General features: G+C 32.8%; 3 protein-coding genes across 3 annotated transcripts in view; 1 reads left to right on the top strand and 2 right to left on the bottom strand.

The window, feature by feature from the left end:
- Nucleotides 1-13,212, bottom strand: part of Plc21C (Phospholipase C at 21C) — a 48,531-nt gene extending 35,319 nt beyond the window's left edge. The window contains exons 1-2 of the mRNA XM_013324997.1: nt 12,865-13,212; nt 12,570-12,716 (exon numbers count right to left, since the gene is read on the bottom strand). Of these exons, the coding sequence (XP_013180451.1) occupies nt 12,570-12,716; nt 12,865-12,960 (243 nt within the window). The 5' untranslated portion in view covers nt 12,961-13,212. The remainder of the gene's footprint in view (nt 1-12,569; nt 12,717-12,864) is intronic.
- Nucleotides 13,213-13,488: 276 nt separating this feature from the next.
- Nucleotides 13,489-17,199, top strand: Larp7 (La related protein 7). The gene is made up of 9 exons (XM_013323891.1): nt 13,489-13,938; nt 14,049-14,216; nt 14,488-14,766; nt 14,839-14,871; nt 15,261-15,591; nt 16,103-16,209; nt 16,521-16,613; nt 16,818-16,916; nt 16,955-17,199. Exons 1-9 carry the CDS (start codon nt 13,624-13,626, stop codon nt 17,051-17,053), a joined length of 1,524 nt encoding a protein of 507 aa, XP_013179345.1. The 5' UTR covers nt 13,489-13,623; the 3' UTR covers nt 17,054-17,199.
- Nucleotides 17,200-17,225: 26 nt separating this feature from the next.
- Nucleotides 17,226-21,500, bottom strand: LOC106126303 (VWFA and cache domain-containing protein CG16868). The gene has a single exon (XM_013323878.1). It carries the CDS (start codon nt 21,289-21,291, stop codon nt 17,728-17,730), a length of 3,564 nt encoding a protein of 1,187 aa, XP_013179332.1. The 5' UTR covers nt 21,292-21,500; the 3' UTR covers nt 17,226-17,727.
- Nucleotides 21,501-21,702: the final 202 nt, after the last annotated feature.

Raw genomic sequence — 21,702 nt, 5'->3', positions numbered from 1 at the left:
TTAAAATCATTGTACATATTTTGTTATCTTCTTTTATACATGTATTTAAGCTTTGTACACAGTTTAAAGTACATAATGTAACATTACATAGAAATACAGTGATGTACAGGAGAGGTTAACTCTAAAAGAGTTCTCTTACAGCTAACCTTGCGATACAGAGAGGATGCATAGTGGGTAATAACTACATGTGTACAAGTAAATATAACTATAATATATAAATTATATATTATAGTATGTATGCAGTACAGATGTTTATAGAACTTTAAATAGCTAGTCTTATGTATTTCAATTGAATTGTAGAAATGATCGCATTTTAAATAAAAATCGTAATATCAAATTTCATATAAAACATTAGATCGGGTTTTCCGGTCATACATCGAGTCGTACCCAGTTTCTGGGAAATCAGATATGGAACTAGCAATCTTTCGCTTTTAAATTCACTTATATCAAGATTCAGACGACGGGGCTTTACGTTTGACTGGTCGGGAAATAGAATAGAATTGAATATAGAGATTTTCTAGTAACATTTCTATTTGTGGGATGTATTGCAACGCAACATTATCGTAATATATACTGAGCATATCGAGAATATTAACTTCAGATAAACTTGAATTTTTATTATCTATCTATCGTCTGTTTTATATCTTAGGTAGTCCTAAGGCTTAAGCCATTTTCTACCCAATTATGAATGATTTTTACGATACATCACTGTCTGTTTTTTTTATAACAGAAGGGGGCAAACGAACAGCGGAAACACCGAGGTGTTCAACGACGCCCATGGACATCAGCAATACCAGAGGAACCGCAGATGCTTTGCCGGCCTTTGAGGTGATGATAGGCTCGCTTCTTGAAGGACCCTAAGTCGTATTGGTTTGGAAATACCGCCGAGGACAGACCGTTCCACAACGCGGCTATGCGAGGCAAGAAGTTGCGCGAGAATCGCACCGTTGTGGAATGCCAGCCATCCAGGTGGTGTGGATGGAACCTTGCGGTCTGTCGTGTCGTCCGATGACAATGTAACACTTGTTTAAAAACATATTTTCATTCCATTGCATTCAAAAAACACATAATATATTGATAACAATAACAGTCAATTGGTACCTACCAGCTATAATCCTTTATGACTTTTGTATGATAAATTATTCAGAAATTATATATATTCGGGAACCCCGAAGGTGATCAACGACACCCATGTACATCTGCAACACAAGAGGAACTGCAGATGCGTTGCCAAAATTTTAACACATATATAACTTTTAAACCGATTTCAAAAACAAGGATGCTATTTAGTAGAATTAAAACTTATCATAAAGAATTAAAAGTTATGAAAATTTTATCCCTTTTTTATCTACATTTTACTAATATTATAATACAAATTACAAATTTTGGATGTATGTTTGTTGGAAGAAGTCCAGAAGGGCTGCATATATTTGGATGAATTTTTTTTAAATTATGTGCAGACAAAGTCGCGATCAAAAACTAGTGTTACGAAATATAACATTCATTTACAATAAAATCATGAATAACATTTACGTCCGGGAAAATGTTTTACGTTACAAAGCAAATACTATCCGATATCGTGCCAAATGGTGTTGTGAAAACAGAAATCATGAGTTTTATGTAAATCGCCTTACTTTTTCGGCCAAAGTTGTGAAAAAGCTTTCGTTTTTTTGCATATTTTACTTAAGTGAAAAGTCACAAAACACAACTTTTTTCAACAACAAGCCGTTTTAATATAATGGCCGATAAAACAATATTGTTAACAAAGAAACTGGCCATTTGTTCAACTTTTTTTTTAATAATTTAACAGTTGTCTAATTTGACTTATTTTAAGTAGCCGGTAAACGATTAACTTTAATTGATAAATCTATTCAAAAATCATCAAAAGGACAAAATTATATAATTTAACTAACATTTAAAATAAAAATTGTTTATAAGACGCTTACAATTGATATACATAGTTAATAACAAGTCCCACTGGGTTGCCTGGAAGAGATCGCTTGTAGCGATAAGGCCGCCCTTGCTTTCTAAATTAGTTAATTGTCTTTTTTGTTATGTATTATGATAGCATTAAGAGTTAATAAATAAATAAATAAACATATGAGGTATTCTTTTGGATACCACTTAATAGTGTGGATACAAAAAAGTTTTCATATAGTAAATATCACCATAATATCAAACTGACAGCAATATCCCGTGTTGGTAGAGAAGCGGAAATTAGAAGCCATATAGTGAAACCGTTCATGGGTACATAAAGTTATTCTTGGATTATATGATCCTTTTCCGTTATTTATATGCGTAACAATAATGCTTATGTACAAATGGAAACAGTCAAAATTGTATACAATATACGTCAATTATCTGTTATCAGAAAAGCATTGGGCGCCAATCCTCACGCATACGCTATTAAAACATAAATCGAGGTCATAGTTAAAACCGACTAAATTATAAGGCAACAAGCACCTTTTTAGTGCAGGAGTTTCAGCAGTATTTGATGAATTATAATTATTTGATATTTATCATGAGTAAACTTCACGAAAATTTTAAGGGGAAAATGTCCTGAGAAAAACTGCAGCTAACAAACGTGAATACAGTATCACTAAAGTAATATTTAATGTTAAATTAAAGTCATTTATAACTCCTTAATATATTTCAAAACATTTCGCTTTAGGCAAGATAGTTGAGTTATAGTTGAGGTTAGCCAGTAAATGTTGAGAACCAATATCGTTGACCGCAGACAATATAATTTAATCGGAATTTACAGCAAGACGTAACATCGTTTCTGGACCACATCGCATCGGGTTAGATACAATCGAATTAACACGTGTTAAGGCATACCATTTAGCCATAAGAATACACATAGACTTCAGTAAGTCAACCTAGAAAGCTAAAGATATTTTGAGCGTTAAACGAGCATAAATTATAATGGCCTAGAATTCGACACACTGTAAGCAGTCTCGCGATGATTGAGAGGGACCTGGACAAACTCATAGTCTTAAAAGTCAACCTTTATTGTCGAATTCCAAATCAAACTTTAAGTCGCAACATATCGTTGGACTCCTAGTACACTGCAGCAATACATTTACAGTTATAAGTTTAGAAAATATAATTTTAGGTTATTATTAAGTGGAAAACATTTTTTCTGGCGTACATCCGTTGCGTACAAAGCACGTAAAAAACGAGGGCAGACAAATCGAAACTCCACGGAGGGTTAATCTTCGAAGTATAATACAAAAATTACGACGTGACGTTTAGAGTGGATCATAAAGATCAAAAAAGCGTGGCGGCGGTGTCCTGAATGATATGTTTATTGACGTCAGGTACTACATTTTATGTGACACTCGCGTTTTATTCCAGCGTCACACGCGACCAAATGACACTGTCCATACTTCTAAAATAGATCTATAGTTTTGTAACGATCGATCGTAATATTACGTGTACTCAAACAAGCGACCTATTTGCTTCAATCTAACAAAAAACTAATCACAAATCTATGATACAGCTTTGGTAGACTAATAAGAGAATCGGTAAGATGATTTTTTTTATTACCAGCTGTCGCCTGCGAGTGCTTGCGCTTGAAAGAAAAGAAACTAAATAAGTAGCCTATGTGTTCTTTCAGACTGTGCTCTACATTTATGCCAAATTTGTTCTAAAACGATGCCGTTCTGGAGATACCTACAAAATAAAAATCTATCTAAACATTCGCATTCATTAGTAAGATTTCAAATCGATTTAATTCAACCCATTAGTTTTGTTGATTTTCAAAAGCAAACTAAAGGAAATAATGCATGAGCTGAGCATTACTTAGTCCAACTCTTGAAAAAGCTTCGTTAAATGCACAGAAGCCTTTTATTGCTTGTAGAGTCGCTACGCCGTGATTTCGCATAAATTTATCGACTCTACGCCACAAATTTGTGGCATTATGCTAATGCAAATTATAAAACAACCCACCTAAGCTTTACGCCACTAAATAAATAAAAAAAAATACCAAAAACATTCGCAAATTGTTTATGTAATATTTGTTTAATCGATTTAGAAGTTTCTCATTTAATACGGAACAAAAAAAAACATATTTAATCGTTGTTTAATTGGGCACGTCGATAAATCTTTGTTTATTGAAATATGTACGAATACTAATAGATATTTAATTAATATGTACATTATATAATTTTAAATGATTGAAAATTTAATGGATAAGAATATTAATATAGTAACTGATTTTATTTTAATCGACATCACGTTGCCAGTAAAAAATTAAGACCAGTAGACATTTTGCTTTTTAGAGCCCTTGTTACTTAAATAATTCAAGAATAACCCTCATTAAATTATTCAGCCACCGTCCGCCAAGCTAATGTACGGGGAACAAAACTGTGTTTTTCTTTATTCAAATGTTTTAATGAAAAATCTATATTCCAATCCTACTCTAATATTAAAACAAAACCTTGTGTTCCCTTTATCAAACAGATTGGATATTTTCTACATACATACTATACTATTATTTAAAAGAGGAAATATTTGATTGATTGTTTGTTTGCATTGAATAGGCCTCGAAACTACTGAACTTCACTATTGAGAAATTACACTATCCCCGTGTTACATAGGCTACATTTATTCCTAAATTCTTTTAATTCCGCGCGGACAAAGGCGCGGGCAACTGTTATTTATATATAAAATAGTAGGGATAAAGGAAAGGTTCATTTCCGAACCTCAGCGTATCTCTTGACTGAAAACTAAGGCCCTAACAAACACAAACAAAATCGTGCTCTTACGTTGAAGTTGTACGCGGACGTATAGGTCAAGTAGACCCTACAAAACCTCTTGACTGACGGTATTGAGAGGGTTAAGACGTTAATGATTCGTTAGTTTCATATCGATAGAACATAATTATATCCTACTAGAAGTCTATTAACTAATATATTTACTTTATACCACGACTTAAATGCCGAACTAAATAGCCCCTTAGCATAGCTTTAGTATGATAACACTACGAGGTTTTTAATTAACTATTTAAGACTTCAGAATACAGCACTAAGACTTCAACTGGCCAGCTACAGATAGATAAAGAAAGAAGTATAAAAAACAATCACAAATATAACAACAGACATTACGTTGATGAGACACTACTAAGAATAATGGCGTAGTAGGTGTCATAAAATGACGATAAACATAGCGTGTAAATAACAAAAATCAACGTGGGTGTAAACTATGATACTGAATACAGTTTGACGTTGCAATTGTGACAATTACTGTAATATAAACTAACCTTTGAGTTTAATTTAAGAGATGTTTTAAACTACGTAAAATGCAATCCAAACAATAATTACCCTTCCACGTTTATACAAAAGCATACTGTCCCTCTTATTTTCTTAGTAAAGAACAGAGATAACTAATAAAAAGGTTCCTCAGTGAAAACCCACGTTATAGAGAATAACTACAATAATTCTATTTACAATAAACTTTCAACTTTAAAAAATTCTAATTCGTAATAAAATTATACGAAAAACTGAAAAAAATCTGATATCATAAAGCAAAAGTATTTCTAGTTATTACATCAAATCACAGACGAGTGCGCTCGGAATGTAAGGACTAGCTGGTTATTTAGGACGATCATGTTGAATATTAATAAAACTGGATAGAACTTTTCTAAAATTAGTGCATGACCTAAAATCGATAACGTACGAGAAAGCCACTCCGACCGCTCTTTGTACTAAATACTTTGTTCACGACAATCAAAAAATTTTTCATCAAATTTACTAAAAATTCTCTATTTTCTGCCTTAGTCATCATTTTTTGTCAAATTATATTTGACAGTAGATATGATGCACACATAGGCATGGGCAATTTTTTTTTATATTATAAGGTGGCAAACGAGCGAGCGGCCACCTGAAATCGCTGAAATAGCGAAGTGACCGTTGCCCATAGACATACGCAATTGCCTATGCGTTACCTACCTATAATCGACGGAGGAGAGGATGCACAGAGAGAAAATATTTTCCCTTTCCATGCATTCTCTCATCCGGAAAGTCCACTTTCACTTCCCATCGTTTCCATATAAGAAAAACGGTGGGAGGAGAAAGAGGAATAAGTTGGGCCTCCGGGACGCACACTCATCAGAAGAAAGGCGGGATTGTTTCCACTTGACTTCTGTCTTCTGTGTGGTCGTGGTATTTCACCGGGCGAGCCGGGACAATTCGTGCAAAAGTGTTAAAGCGGGCTCTACCACTGTTAAAATTGTCCATATTTTATGTTTGTTGATAGTTTTCAAACAAATATGACAATAAAATATGTCGTTTTCTGGACTACAAGAAACAAGCGTATATAAAATCAAGTTGGAAATTTATTATTAATTCTATATCAAAAACTCATACCTAAAATGACCTATGACTTATTACTTACGAAAAACTTCTGACACTTTCAAATTGTCTAAAACTTTTAACAAAGCTTTGATGAACGTTGAGCGACACTTTAACAAATTTTATATTGAATTTTTGTATGAACATTTTTTGCTAGCGAATTTATCTTTATCTCGCATCGAAACTAAAACTTTTAAACGAACATGAACCTTTTAAGTTATTACAACATAATTCAGAACACATATTAATTGGGATTGTTAAGAAAATTACGACAATCCCCTTATACTTTCAATTTGGTAACAACAAGGGTGCCAACTTACTCGTCAAAAACGATTCAGTTTTACAAATGTATTTAAAAAAAACTTACATTTGAATTTTTAGTTTTTTCCAATTGATCGACAAGCAGTACTTATAGTGATCTAAATCTAGTAATGATCAAATCTTACTAGCTCGGCATCGGCAGACAAACGGCAGACGTAATAACTCGTAAACGTTTGAGCTGCCCACCACATGACACGATTACGAACGCCATTAAACCAATTAAAGATTTAACTGATAAACATAACTCACTGTGGTCTAGACTAAATGAATGCTCCAATAGTTTCTATCAAAAAGTTACGCTTTTGTAACATATATATGCAAATGTTTGGGTGGATATTTGTTAGAAGATACCTGCAGAACGGCTCAATGGATCTCGATGAAATTTGGTTAGTAATAATTGTAGAACATTGTCTGGAAGAATTCATAAGCTACAAATTAAGTCCTTTTGCAATGGTCTAACGTCTGGTCGACAGTTCTAAATAAATTAAATGGAAGCAGATGTTTTAGACCGCGTCTAATTATATTAAACGATATTGTAGAATATTTCAAAACAAATATGTATGTCAATAGATTACAAAACTGCAACTACAAAATACTTAACTGTATAGGGTGAAAACTGTTGTTCACACGAGACAGAACAAGCACTGAACTACGTAACAGTATTTGCATTTCGTAGTTAGTTACCTCAAGTTTAGCCACAACTTAATTCGGTTAGAGTTATGTAGCTTCAACAACTTTATACTTAATATTAGTGGTAGTTTACATTGGGAATTTATATGTTACAACTTGGTTTGTTTTAAACAAGCTTATGTTACTTAACAATATTAAGCAGTCGCTGAACGGATAATTCATAATCTCCTGCTTTTTTCTTCCGATCGACAAATATATTTTTATAGATTTTGCTAAGTTTATTGTATAGTAAACAAACGATCTTTGAGTCCAAATACCAAATAATTCTAACAAATTTGGATCTTTCTCACGGTGCGTAGTAACAGTTAGCAATATCTAAACAAAATTTAACAATTATTTCGATAGGTACATTTTACGATGAGGCGATAATGAATCTGTTCTATACAGAATTCTCGCGCAAAACACAAAAACTATTATTTCATTGTTCTCATATTTTCTTGATATTAGATAGGAATTTACGCTTGCGTTTGAAATCTGAGCAGTCCATTTCAATTAAGCATTTCATTATAATTTTCGTCTTTTTCTATAGCTTTTAGTATAGAGTAATACAAGTCCTAAAATAACAGACCTAGCGTACGAGAATTTAACATAAACTGTGGATTACAACTGTATAAAAACATATTGCCATCCCTTTCATGCTATTTGAAAAAAAAAGAGATAACAAAACATTTAGCGTCTTTTGGAGGTTGAATTTCTTCTTTATCTTTTGTTATATAGTGTCGCGATTTCAACGCGAAACAACAGTGTTGCATAGTTTAAATATTTACAATGTATACCGTTGATCGTAGATTTATTATGTAAATGTGTCTGCGATATACAAGCCATATAGACATGCTAATATTTGAGCTACAAGCTACAACAGACTTCTAAATGAATATTTCAATATTGTACTGACAATTTACAAAAGTTACTACGTTACGTTACATCGTTAGTCAGTTTACGTTACAAGTTACAAATCTAAATCTATTCCTTTTTAACATATTTAAAGAGTTTTGTACGTTCAGGAAGCCTAATTTTAGTCCTCTTTCCCTTCCCACAATTTTCTTATAAGGAAAAAAGAGGAAGGTGATGTAATAGATTAGGCTATGCATAGGAAGTTTCTCTTTCCCTGCGTCTCCTCGCTCGTCAATTAAAGAAAGTCAATGCATCTGCAATTGCTGATGTCTATGGGCTGCGGTCGCTTCATCATTTCGGGAAATTCAGACGACCACTCGATTCGAGAGAAGAAAACCTTACTATGAGTTTCGTTTTCCATCTATTTATTGATTCCAAGAATTAAGTATGAAAGAATAAGACAATGCAATATGTTTTTGATCCGGTATTTCGACATTGAAAATGGTTTAGATGAATCACATTAAAACCTGACCTGCTTTAATATCTCGAGATAAAATATTATACATAATGCAAACAATACTTAATACATATCTATAGTAGTATGAAAGTGGTTGTATAACATGCAATATTAGAATAGTTCTGAATGCTAATAATATCTGGCTGGTGAAATGTTTGCAGATGTCAGCCGCGGGCCGCACAATGCCCCTCTCACCTCTCATCCGATCTCACTCTCTCTACCTACAATTCACTCCCCCACCATTCGTTATCGATCCTATCCTCCATAGACTCTATCTAGGAAAACCTATGTAGAATTCAAATCTATTTAATGCTAGCTGTCGCCAGTCCGTGCGGAATTAAAAGAAAACTTAAAAAGTAGCCTATGTATTCTTCCAGACTATGTTTTACATGTGTGAAAAATTTCGTCAAAATCCATTAAGCTGTTCCGGACATACCTTCAAACAAACATCCATCTATCCATCTATCCATTAAAATTTTTGCATTTATGATATTAGTAAAGTATGATTACGAATATTTTGTTAAAAATGACATTCCTTCCTGATGTAACATAGAACTATGCGTACAATATTTTTATAAGAATAAATTTAGTTCTCATACAGCAACGTTATTTTTACACCGCAAATATAAGTTATCACTACTGTGCGATATCTAATATAACAAATGAACATTTATAATAAAATTAACAACGCAATTATTTTCAAAGTCGCGATAACGATTTTGTTGTGTACCAGTTTAATTTTAACGTAACAAGAACTAAAGTAGTTCATTATTACGTTGTCGAATGAATGTGAATTTAAGTCTTGAATGCAACAAACTACAAAGTTCTGTCTCCAGAGAACTGACTAAATATATCCAATTATAATTAAAAGACTACACAGAATATTTATTTAGTAATTTATCAATTTTGCCACCAACGCGTCAGATAAGGCATTGTGATTATCTATTTTTAATAAAAGGTTACAAAAAACCTTCATTTATTCACGTTCGAGAGATATCGATACTTCACAATGTTACTATAATAACAATAAACGACCAACAAACCACAGATTTATGGATAAATAGAAATAAAAAGCTCTGCAGTGATTTACAAAAAAAACCATTTTTTAAAATTTAATCTAACACGTTCAGGGCTACTAGCTACGTAATTGTCATGATACTATTGAACGTGTTAAAACGCAAAATCGAACTTAGACAATGGCAAACTTGTCTTGGCAAATCTTACTAATATTATAAATGCGAATGTTAAGATAGATGGATGGATGGAAGGATAGATGGATGGAAGGATAGATGGATGTTTGTTTGAACGTATTATCGGAGCGACTCAATGGATTTTGATGAAATTTGGCACAAATGTAGAACATAGTCTGGAGGAACACAGGCTAATAATTTTATTTTATATTAATTCCTCGCGAATGGAGTCGCGGGCGACAACTATTATAGTATTAAATAACGGTTGAATTCCACTACCGTGATCTGACATATTCAGACACAGAGAATAAAAGAGACATCAATAAGTTAAATCCACAATAAGAGACACATTACACTAGTAAATAGAATAGCCCGAACTATCAGGATTTTCTCATAGTTTCTGTACTTTGTCAATGTGTAGTCACATCATTGTATCGTATTCAGATGCATACAAACGTACATATTACTTGAATTGATCTGCAATGCAAACACTAAGCTGGTGTTCAAGAGAATCGCATCGTATTTGCATCGGTGTAATCCCGTTCTATTACCTTGTATTACCATTGTCGATGATATTGTAGATCTAATGTTGATAATATCGATATTATAATTAATAGATGGTACAATATATTAATTACGTATTATTATGCATCTGTATACATCATTTAGGGCTGTATAGTTTTTTTTTATATCATAAGGTGGCGAACGAGCGAGCGGCCACCTGAAATCGCCGAAATAGCGAAGTGAACGTTGCCCATAGACATACGCAATTGCATATGCGTTGCCTACCTTAATCGACGGAGGAGAGGATGCACAGAAAGAAAACATTTTCCCTTTCCATGCATCCTCTCATCCGGAATGTCCACTTCCACTTCCATCCTTTGCTTATTAGAGAAAAAAGGTAGGAGAAAATGCGTGTAGAAATACGTGCGAAGATGTTAAAGCGGGCTCTACCACTGTTGTATAGGTTTTGATTTAAAATGAACTACATCAATAAATCGGGTAGTAGGCAATTAATTTTTGTTTGTCAAATTTCGCACAAAGTCATATAACAATTCCACTATCAAATAATTTTTTAAGATACTTAAAATTCGGCTAAAATTTGAGTCTTCTACCCAATCTTACTAATATTATAAATGCGAATGTTTAGATGGATGGATGTTTGTTAAAAGGTACTTTGAGAACGGCTGTATGGATATCGCTGAAATTTGGCATAATTGTAAAACATAGTCTGGAAGAACACATAGACTACTAACTTATTTTTTATACCGCGCGGACGGAGTCACGGGCGAGAGCTAGTAAACGAATAAATCTTTTACAAAATTAATAAAATAAAACTAACCGATAAAGCGTGAAGTGACACTAACGACGTCGGGTTAAAGTGGCTATAATTGGAGTGTTAATTATTTTTACCGAGTCGTTAAAGCGTCGCCACATAATCGCGGTATCTGAAGATTTAAAGCTCATCATGATGAGAATATTGTCCCAGTTCCAGCTTTTATATTCCACTTAATTTGTTGCATTGCGACCTTTTTAACACGTCCAGCTGGGTTACATAAAATGCATTCGCTTCGAGGCGATTCCTTAGCGAACTTCAAAATTGTATGCAACTGACGCGCAACAATCACGTGACTTATCGAAAGTTATGGTCAGTTCTATACTTTTTATTATTAACACTAGTGAAAACGTTTTCATATCGCCATCGTGAAATTTTGTCGATGGCATTACGAATACATCCTCGCAACTGTCACGCAAATTTTCGTAATAGACCCTCAGTGCATACTTTTTATTCGTGCGAAATTGAACTCGCCAGGCGAGTCAGTTGCACTGGATGTGTCAAAAGAAACAATATTGTCAGACCAGAACACGTCTAGTGTTTCCTAGGTTTTCCGCTTTACTTTTACTTTTTACCACATTGCATTAAATTTTTGTTAATTAGCTTTTAAAACATATTTTATTTTCGTATGTTAAAAATAAACTTTTATTTATAATTTACCAGAATTAATAAAAATCAGGAAATGTTTGATTTGTAAAAAAAAGTCTTTAGTTTTGAAACTTTCAAATATAAGATTTAAATATAAAATATTTTCAATAACAATCCATAATAAACCATTATCAAAATATTGTGTTATCCAATAATTTTATTTTAATTCTTATTTAATTATAGTCCCCAAACTATCACTATTTTACTTTAAGATGTAAAGGTAATGCATAAAGGGCCTGCCCTTTCTAGCCGTCAAAAGGTTACAGCTATACTAAAGGACACCTCTTAAATAAAACTAAACAAACTTTAAATTATATCATGCAGAACAATTAATATTGTTGTTTAAATAAGATTGAAGATAAATAGTAAATCTATAATTTTAGACAGAATGCTAATACAGCGGCCAAATTACCTGTTGCACTTCTTTCTATTAGAATTTACTCCAAAAAAATTACTTTGATTCATAATTTCCAATGTTTTTTTCATTTCTTTTCAAAATTACCTATTTAATGAATAGTGAATAAAATCTTAAATAATACCATGTAAGTAATACATCCAGCCTGAAGTCATTACTTTTCTTATTCTGTTATTTAATTAACTCAAGTTTGAATATATCAAAAATAATTATTTTAAACTAGAATAATAAAAAAAATACTTTATTTAAAGTTTACTTTACTTACCTTAGGTACTTTAGCATGGACACCAGTTCTTACATCCCTGATAGTTGCTATGTCCAACATTTCAACTTCCATATTCTGGTCAGTCCAAAATAAATAGAATCCTTTTGGGTCCACCCGAAGCGTAACGGGCAGTCCAGCCCCAGAATCCTAAATTAAAACCATAATTTTAATAATACTCTCTTTTATAAGAAAATAATCAAGATAAAAGTTACAATACAAGATAATTTTTAACAACTTTAGTTTGTAATTCTATCAAAAAAGTTTCTAAAACTTATCGAAATATTAAAGTACTCACCTCATCCCATTTTATAAATTTCTCCCCTTGTTGTAAAGCTTTTGAAACCTCAATAGGCTTTAAAGTTACGTTGGCAGATTTTATTGTTTTTGACATTGCGATTATTTAACACAATTTAACGGAAATAACACTGTTCAAGATAAATACTGTCATCTTCCTTGCCACAAATCTATCTTTGAAATCTATGATGAATAACACAGCATCCACACTTAATTAAACACTAAATAAATTGGAATCGAAAGCATTGATACAAAAACAATATTTTTAACAAATTATCTCCGAAACGCCTCACTATCTAACAAACAAAAATTTATTCCACATATACTCGACACGACGGAACTGGACCACGAAAAGTTGAGAAATGTCAAAATCCTATTGTGTTCCATTATGAACCAGGGTTAACACAATGTTCCTTCTCGTTTAACCCGTATCCATTTTTGGTGAATTTTATTGAGGGTTTTATATTATTACATGTCAAATTTAAGTAATCAAAACATTTTATAAACATAAATTAATTTAATATTTTTACCTTCTGAAAAAAGTTTCTAAATAAAAATCGATTGCATACTCTGTCGCTTTATGCTATCTGTCATATTACAACTGTCTTTGCTGTCAACTGTCACAGTCACATTGCTCATTACTGTCATATTTCCAATATTTTATCTTCTATTGGTTAATTTGTTTGTTGAATAAAAATAACACCTTAGAAGTGTCCTATACAGTTTTAAATAAAACGATTTCATCAAGTGTGATATAAAGATGCCAGAATCAGAATCAGTAGAAACTGTAGATCGAAAACAAGAATCGAAGCTTGAAAACATTCCCAGAAAGCGGATACGGCATCGTAAACGACAATTATACGATAACATTATAAAGCAAATGGAATTTTACTTTAGCGATGCAAACTTAAGCAAGGATCGGTATCTCAATGAATTAGTTAACAAGGATCCATACGTTCCTATTAGCGAATTTTTAAAATTTAATAAAATAAGCTCAATGACTCAAGAAATCCACGATATCGCGAAAGCTTTATCACATTCCACATTCTTAGAACTCTCTGAAGATAAACTTAAGGTACTTTCGCAATCCCATGTTGACACAGCCAATATAAATCGAGCAATTTTATGTTTTTCTATTTAGAATATTTTACCTATTTGTTTTGGACTTTTATTTGACAATTTCAGGTTAGGAGAAAAACCCCATTATTGCCTTATGATGTTGATGCAAGAACTGTTTATGTAGAATCAATACCCGTAAAAGCAACACAAGATTGGTTAAAGAAAGTTTTCTCCAATTATGGTCATGTAGCATACATTTCGCTACCAAAATTTAGAAATACACAAAGAATTAAGGTACGGTGGAATATATTATATATAATAATTTGAAATATGTTTATCAAATTAGAATAAGCAAATGACCTTGATCTTTTAAAAGTCAATTATAAAAAATACTTAGAAAGAGTCCATATTATGACTTACAGATTCAACCCCATCTGTTTTTGTTTATTATCATATTTTTGTTTTGTATTTCTTTCTATGGAAATCACACTAAATCTAGTTGGATCTACAATGTGACAAACTTAATTTCTGCATTATATTTAAACAGTTTTTCTTAAAATTCCAGGGTTTTGGTTTTATTGAGTTTGAAAAACCTCAAGAAGCTCAGAAATGTATTAATGCTTTTATAAAAATGGGCTGCAAATTACCAACATGTATGCCACCCGAGGAACTTTCTTCTATAAAAATGTTTTCAATAGACGAACCACCAAATGATGCAAATGAAAGTAAAGAGGAATATGAACCACCAAGGAAGAAAAACAAAAAATCAAAAGATAAAAAGAAGAATCTTGAACTAAAGATTGAACATGATTCGGATTCTGAAAGAAGAGTGGAAACACCAAGTGTTAGTTGTTTTAACAAAATTAACAATTCATATAAAATATGTACATATTTTGATTATTTTTTTTTATTACAGGAAGAAAATAAAAGTATAGCAACACCATCAGAGGTAATAAAATACTTTTTTTTTATACTTTATTACTACCAAGGTACATCCTAAAAAGCATCTTGTCTTAATAAATTATCAATCTTAGTAATAAAAAATATAATATATAAATTATTACTTTGCAGGATGAAAACAAAAGTTTAGCTACACCAACTGAGGTAAATATTTTTGTGAAAAAATCAGCCTTATAATTTTTATACAGGTATAGTAGTTATCAGACATCTTGGCGATTCTCAGCATAGCAGGATGCAAGGCAATAGCACTGCGCAGCGTGCACATGACCTTGAACCGCCAAAATATTTGTTAAGAAAAAACGAAAAAAGTTAATGTTTACTACCATCTAGAGTTGAAATTAGTGATGCCATCGTTTAATTAATTTTATTTAATATTAGGAAGGTAAAACAACAGATGCCGAATCAAAAGACGAAATGACAAGTCAAGATGAATCAAAAAATGATGGATCACCACGTCGGAAGAAGAAAATTAAGAAGAGAAAGACAAAAAATGGTGCAAAAGATAAGACCAAATTGAATAAGACGGAAGTTCAAAACGGATTATGGGGTTTGCAAGTGCTACCAAAGTGTGAATGGAAAGCGCTTAGAAATAAATATCTCAACTTGCAAAGGAAATATATGAAAGAAGCTCGAGCTATGCATCACAGTAAGAAAAATGTGTATACAGCCATACCAGCGTCTGCCGCGCCTACATTAGAAGGCGAATCAGGTATGTATTTATCATACACTAGCTGTCGCCCGCGACTCCGACTGCAACATATTAAAATTAACTTATTTAGTAGCCTATGTGTTCATCCATACCATGTTATATGTTTATGCCAAATTTCAGCAAGATCCATACAGCCATTTTGGAAATACCTTCAAACAAACATCCATCCAAACATACGCATTTATAATATTAGTAAGATATCTTTTGCCCGTGACTTTGCATGTGGGGAATTAAAAAAAGATTGTTAAGTAGCCTGTATGTTCTCCGAGTGTTGTACATCTATACCAAATTTCATCTACATTCATGCAACCTTTCTGTAGGTACCTTCTAACATACATCCATTCAAATTTGGCATTTGTAATTTTAGTAATACTGTTGCATATAACTATGGGTTTAAACTAAAATCTTTTGTTGTAGAATTTGGCAGTTGGCTTCTAATTGTACTAATAAATATCTTTAATTTAATTATGTTGACATGCATAATGTTTCATTACAGCAATAAAATCCCAAGAGATAGAAAGCAGTAAAACTGTAGCACCCTTGGAGAGAATACCGGGTGTGTTTGTGGAGGAGGTGTTGCCTGAACCTTGCCTTGATGTCAGGCTTGTTAAAAGAACTGTAAGTTTATAATTAGATAAATATAAACTAGTTCCATCGGTTTTAAACATTTCTTTATTACGTTCTTAATATACTACAATAATTTGCATGAGCACATCAATTTTGGTGTCACTTCTTGCTTATGACATCTTGTACTCTTTTTTATTATATTTTTCTATTTGTATTGGTGGATTATCGGTGGCCAGTGTTGCACTTATTTTGCTAGCGCCATCTAGTAGTCATTATTAACTAACCAATAAACTCTTCTTAAATAGTTTGTTACAATAGTTAATAATTAAAACTTTTGTTAATAGTTACTTTATTATTTACAGATTAAAACCAATATCCACGCTCAACATGTGGAGGCTAAAGAGGGACTCTCAGAGGTCATCATTCGCTTTGATTCTGCCAAAGCTGCTGATGAGGTAAATTAATTTGAACAAGACTAGACAATTATTCTGTTTGTAAAAAAATTCAATGGTGTTTGTTGTTGCGTAACACTATATAACTGTTTGAGAAGCTTATTTTCAAATTATCAATACCAATCTAATTTAGCTTCTTTTTTGTTATTTAATAATTTTGATATAATTAGTATTGCTTAAGTAATTAGCTGCCCATTCTCTTTACAGTACTGCACAAATTCAAACAACCGCGCTCGGGTACTCTGCGGAGCGGAGGAACAGGAGCAGTGGGTGCGTGCGGAGGAGTCGCGCGCTGCGGGGAAGCGCGGGCGGCGGGGGCGGGGCAGGGAGCCCGCCGGCCCCGCCCCCGCGCTCGACCCCGCCTCCCCCCAGCCCACGCACACACATATACGATTCGACGTGTGAAATACAACAAATCACATCTTTCAAACTTGTTTTTTTAAATACATAAAAATTTACACACTGTATAAAAATCTGTTTATACTGTGAAAATGTATTAGCAGAATTAAATATGTAAAAAAGCAATAAGGATGATGTGTACATGACTAGTGAATTATTTTCTTAAACTTTGTGTGTAATTATGTATTTTAATAATTGAAATAAAAGTCAAAGATATTTGTTTATAAAATAGCTTTTATTTTACTATGTAACGTCAAGGTCAGTCTTAAAAATACGCACAATTACAAATGATTAGTCTGCAGGAGGCACTGGCACAGTATAAAAATAAAAAGTAAACCTTATATATCAAAAAGTAACATATAAAGTCATAAATACTATAGCTACGAAGTAACATGTATACAATAACCTGCTCCATTTTATTTAATCTTAAAATTTACGTATCCGATATGACTTACAAGTATACATAGTTTTAAGTACCATCTTAAGTTATAAATGAAATTGCATTCAATAGTAGTACAATAAATTGTTCTCTGGAACATTAATACCATAAAAGTAGTATAAAACGAGCACCGCAGGATGTCAAAGAAATATTGCAAGTAAAAAATCATGTTTACAAAAAACTTAGTCATAAAAACTGTCGGCAAACAAACATATCACAATAATCAACTTTGATTATCAGCATTATGTACAAAGGAGGTAGATTAAAATATATTTAGTACTATGATGCCTCCATATGTCTATGAACAGTCACTGGGGCTATTACACTGTTTTTACCACACGGTACTACGGTCATAAAATCAGGTTTTAATCTGGGTTTTATTTTGGCTGGAATCGGGCAGCTGACATCAGATTTCGTGTCATCTGATAATATAATTGGATCATTAACTGAGAATCCTGTTGCTTCTGAATCTTCATGGGGAGTCATAGTTGAGTAACCGTGGTCCGAACCGCCAGCAGTGTGTGGCCGCTTGTATCCAGTTATGACCCGGTAGGGCGATATAGGTGCTTCTATTTCCATTGCCGGTAACAATTTATCCTGACCCGATTGATCGTGCATATCTTCAGAATGCAAGTGACTCATTTGCACATCTGCATCGTGCCACGTTTCAGCCGGCCCATCCACATATAAATTATGACAACTGGCAGTGGGCACATTTTGTCTATAACAATATATCGCTACTGCTATTACTAAGCTAACTGTAATAATACAACCCGCTATTGGACCAATGGCAGAGTAACTTCCTAAAGCTTCTCTATTAGCATGGCCATATGTGCTTTCACCGTACGGCGTTACTGCACCTAATACTCCATTAAAACATGTAGACTGCGATGTACAAAACGGTGAAGATAACGGCGTTCTGCCATCAGCATCCACTTGACACCATTCACAACCCAAAACACCTAAACAACTTGAATGTGTGAGGTATGTTTCACATTGAAAATCAAAACAAGACTTCAAGTTTTCTGCAAAATTGTGGAAATAATGCGATCTATGATTATTATTTTCAGGAGTTAAACCGCAAAGTGGTATATCTTGGTTTATTCTTGTAATATTTGCATCAGGACAATCGTATACCTCAGAGCTACATTCACATGGACATTCACATTCAGTTTGCTCCATACGATTACAATTCAAACAAAGTCTATCAACCATACTACATGGACAGAATGCTCCTACATTACATGACGCATTAACTAAACCTATAAAAGCATTTGTACCAGGTATTGTTGCTATGTAATAATGGATACAATGATCACCAGGAACTACATTAGAGAGCACATGAGGTAAAGAAGTATTAAATTCATAAAACCTTTGTATAGTTTTATCAAAGAAATTATTACACAGTCGTTTTGTAACGAAACCTTTATGATTTAACAAGTCAATAGCAATCATAGATTCCTTATGAGTAATATGTTGTTGTTCTATTGGACCAGAGCTATTAGGATCCATCAAACCAGGATGTGAAACTAAATATCCCCGATTGTTCATTATTAAACATTTTACATAGGACATGGCACACAATGGCAAGCTTTCAATAAGAAGTTTGTATAGGAACCCCATAGTGACATCCATAGATACAACCATAGTTGGATACACTAAACTTTTTATAGCATAGGAAATAGTCACAACATATCCTGCACCACCTACATCAAGATTTGGTGGAGTTAAAATTATCTTACCAGGATTTTCCATAGCAAAAGTAAACCATGGTCTTCTAACTGGTTCATAATCATATTCTAAAACAGTTCCTGGATACATAACTAGTACACCACTTTCAGTTACAGCGTATCTTCTAACAACATATTTTGAATAAGGTCCATGTAAATGTTGCCTTTTAAAAAAGGATAATATTGAGTTGAGGAAACCAACATCTTGTTGTATCTCATTTTTAAGACCTGGATTAGAAAGCCATCCATGTGCGACACTTTTTAAATAAGCTAAATAATTCTGCATATAAGTCACTGCTTCTTGGCCATCACCCATATCATAAAGATATGTAAATGGAGATTGAAAACTTGATGGACTAAGATAAACAGTACCTTGGTCAATAGTAGCTATCTGTTTAAAATGTCGACACATTGTACCTGATTTCGGAGGAAATAAATCAAGCCTATGGAACAATATTTCCTTACTGCTTTTCGTGAAAAATATGTTTGACTTATTAAATGAATTGTTATTTCTAGATTCAGACACCAGACATACAACATATAAATTTTGTACCCATTTCCAAGAATATGTTATTGTTCTTGTACTATTATGATCAGGAAATGTTCTGTTACCTGTTTTATGCAATAACAAATGTGTTTTAACTTCATCTATAAAATCGTATGGTTCAATAGCTTCTAAATATGTAAATTTAATTTTTTCTGAAGCCGCTTCTGGCCTTGGAAAATATGTATGCATCAAAACTCTTCCTGAAAAATCCATAATAAATGCTCTCTTCCATTGGTTGGTTCCTTTAAAATAAATAATATCTTCCGCAAGATCGGACCAATATAAATCTAAGCCAAGTATACCAGACGTAATTGGATAAACAAGTGACATCATAAAATCGCGTTCCGTAGCTTCCCAAACTGGGCCTTCTATTTTAATTTTGTTTTCATATTTATTAGGCAGTAAAGAAATGAAAGCCGAAGCCATTTGACCAATCACTCCACTGTCATTAATATGTAGCCTCATAACAGTATTGTTTTTCGAATGATTATGTCCTTTATCAACATGTAAAATTTCTAAAGATCCATTTTTATCAATATTACCTTCATTTATTAATCCAATAGCAAATTTAATATCATCCTCATGTTTGCCAAAGGGAAACATTTTCAGCCATGTATCATTTTTTAACACCTTCGAGTCAGTTAGTAATATGAATAATTTGTCTTTTGGCAACTTTTTCTCAAGCAATAACTTCTGTATTTCCATGTTTATTGTTAGTGGTGATAAATTGGAGCTTGCAATATCAATGGTAGTGAGGTATTCACGCAGCAAGAGCTTATTATTCTCAGTAGCATTTCCTAAATTAGACATACCGTAACTACAAGAGTCTTCGAACTTGAAAAAGTCTGTCATGTTTGTTATCTTCAGAGCCATCATGTCTATACTCTGTAAAGAATATGCAGTCTCCTTTGTTATAGCTAATGCATGCAGAAGAGAGTCTGCTGACATACTGTTGTCAATGATAAAAACAATTAATTTAGGATTGGAGTGTATAATCTTATGATATAGATATCTTAAATTAGAATGTGGCACAGTCGTACAATCTTTATCAGTTGCATAATCTATATGGGATAGAAAATATTGTCTCTTTATTTTTAAGTCTTTAAATCTATCCAGCATTTTAGATTTGGTATCCATGTAAGGCAAGTTATACATATTCGTATTCTTGATAAAAACAGATTTACGAATGGAATTGAAAGGGCAAGGGTGAGTAAAGGACGGAGTGTTGCTTTGGTTCATTTCATTCTTCATTTCAACTAGAATATTAGTTGCCGAGGTAAGCTTGTAGTTTAACTTATCAGTTATACTATCTAGTACATTATTGTCACTGTATTGATATCGGCTCACCTTAAACCCATTCCTTAACTCTAAGTGAGTTGTATATTCGCTTCCTAGTTCTTGGATCACTATTTCACGAAACTTATTGGCAAGTGTTTCCGATAATCTACGGACGTTAGCCTTATAGTCACAACGGCTGTTACTCCTCGTACAATTTTCATTTTCAGCAATTATCCAGTGTAGATTGAAGGATGTAAATATAAAAAATATGAGTGATCTTGGCTTCATTGTGTAAGCATTATATGTTGTTTGCACTCGCAATTAATGATGCATTCTCGAAAAACTCGGATGAAACATCTTATAACTATTTTACTTTTCTCTCAAAAACTTAATCATAATTAAAAGATTAATTGTTATATTATAAAATTGAGAACAAACTAAAACAACATGAGTTTTGTTTGAGATTTGGGTGTTCGTTCTCTTTTACTTTATGGGTGTAGTTTGTGGTCGCTTGTCATCTTGTTTTTTTTTAATTTTATGACCTGGTAACATAGACCTTTAGGCTTGTCATCTTGTCACTGCTGACCCACATAGAGTTGCTGCATGATGCTCTGCTCTTTGGTCGGCATGCAGTATAAAAAAAGTACATTAAAGTAAAAAAAATATGCAATCTTGTCTTAATTAGACGCTTGCTTGTAA

The sequence above is a fragment of the Papilio xuthus genome, unplaced genomic scaffold (assembly GCF_000836235.2).
Source record: "Papilio xuthus unplaced genomic scaffold, Pxut_1.1 DF828952.1, whole genome shotgun sequence".
Lineage (NCBI taxonomy): Eukaryota > Metazoa > Arthropoda > Insecta > Lepidoptera > Papilionidae > Papilio > Papilio xuthus.
The sequence above is the reverse complement of the archived record's forward strand: the minus strand, read 5'-3'. Positions and strand labels throughout refer to the sequence as shown.

Coding starts and splice junctions, on each gene's coding strand:
- LOC106126303 (XM_013323878.1), bottom strand. CDS start 21,291: ATGAAGCCAAGATCACTCATATTTTTTATATTTACATCCTTCAATCTA.
- Larp7 (XM_013323891.1), top strand. CDS start 13,624: ATGCCAGAATCAGAATCAGTAGAAACTGTAGATCGAAAACAAGAATCG. Junction 16,210..16,520: donor TCAGGCTTGTTAAAAGAACT/GTAAGTTTATAA, acceptor TATTATTTACAG/ATTAAAACCAATATCCACGC. Junction 16,917..16,954: donor CGCGCGCTGCGGGGAAGCGC/GGGCGGCGGGGG, acceptor CGCCGGCCCCGC/CCCCGCGCTCGACCCCGCCT.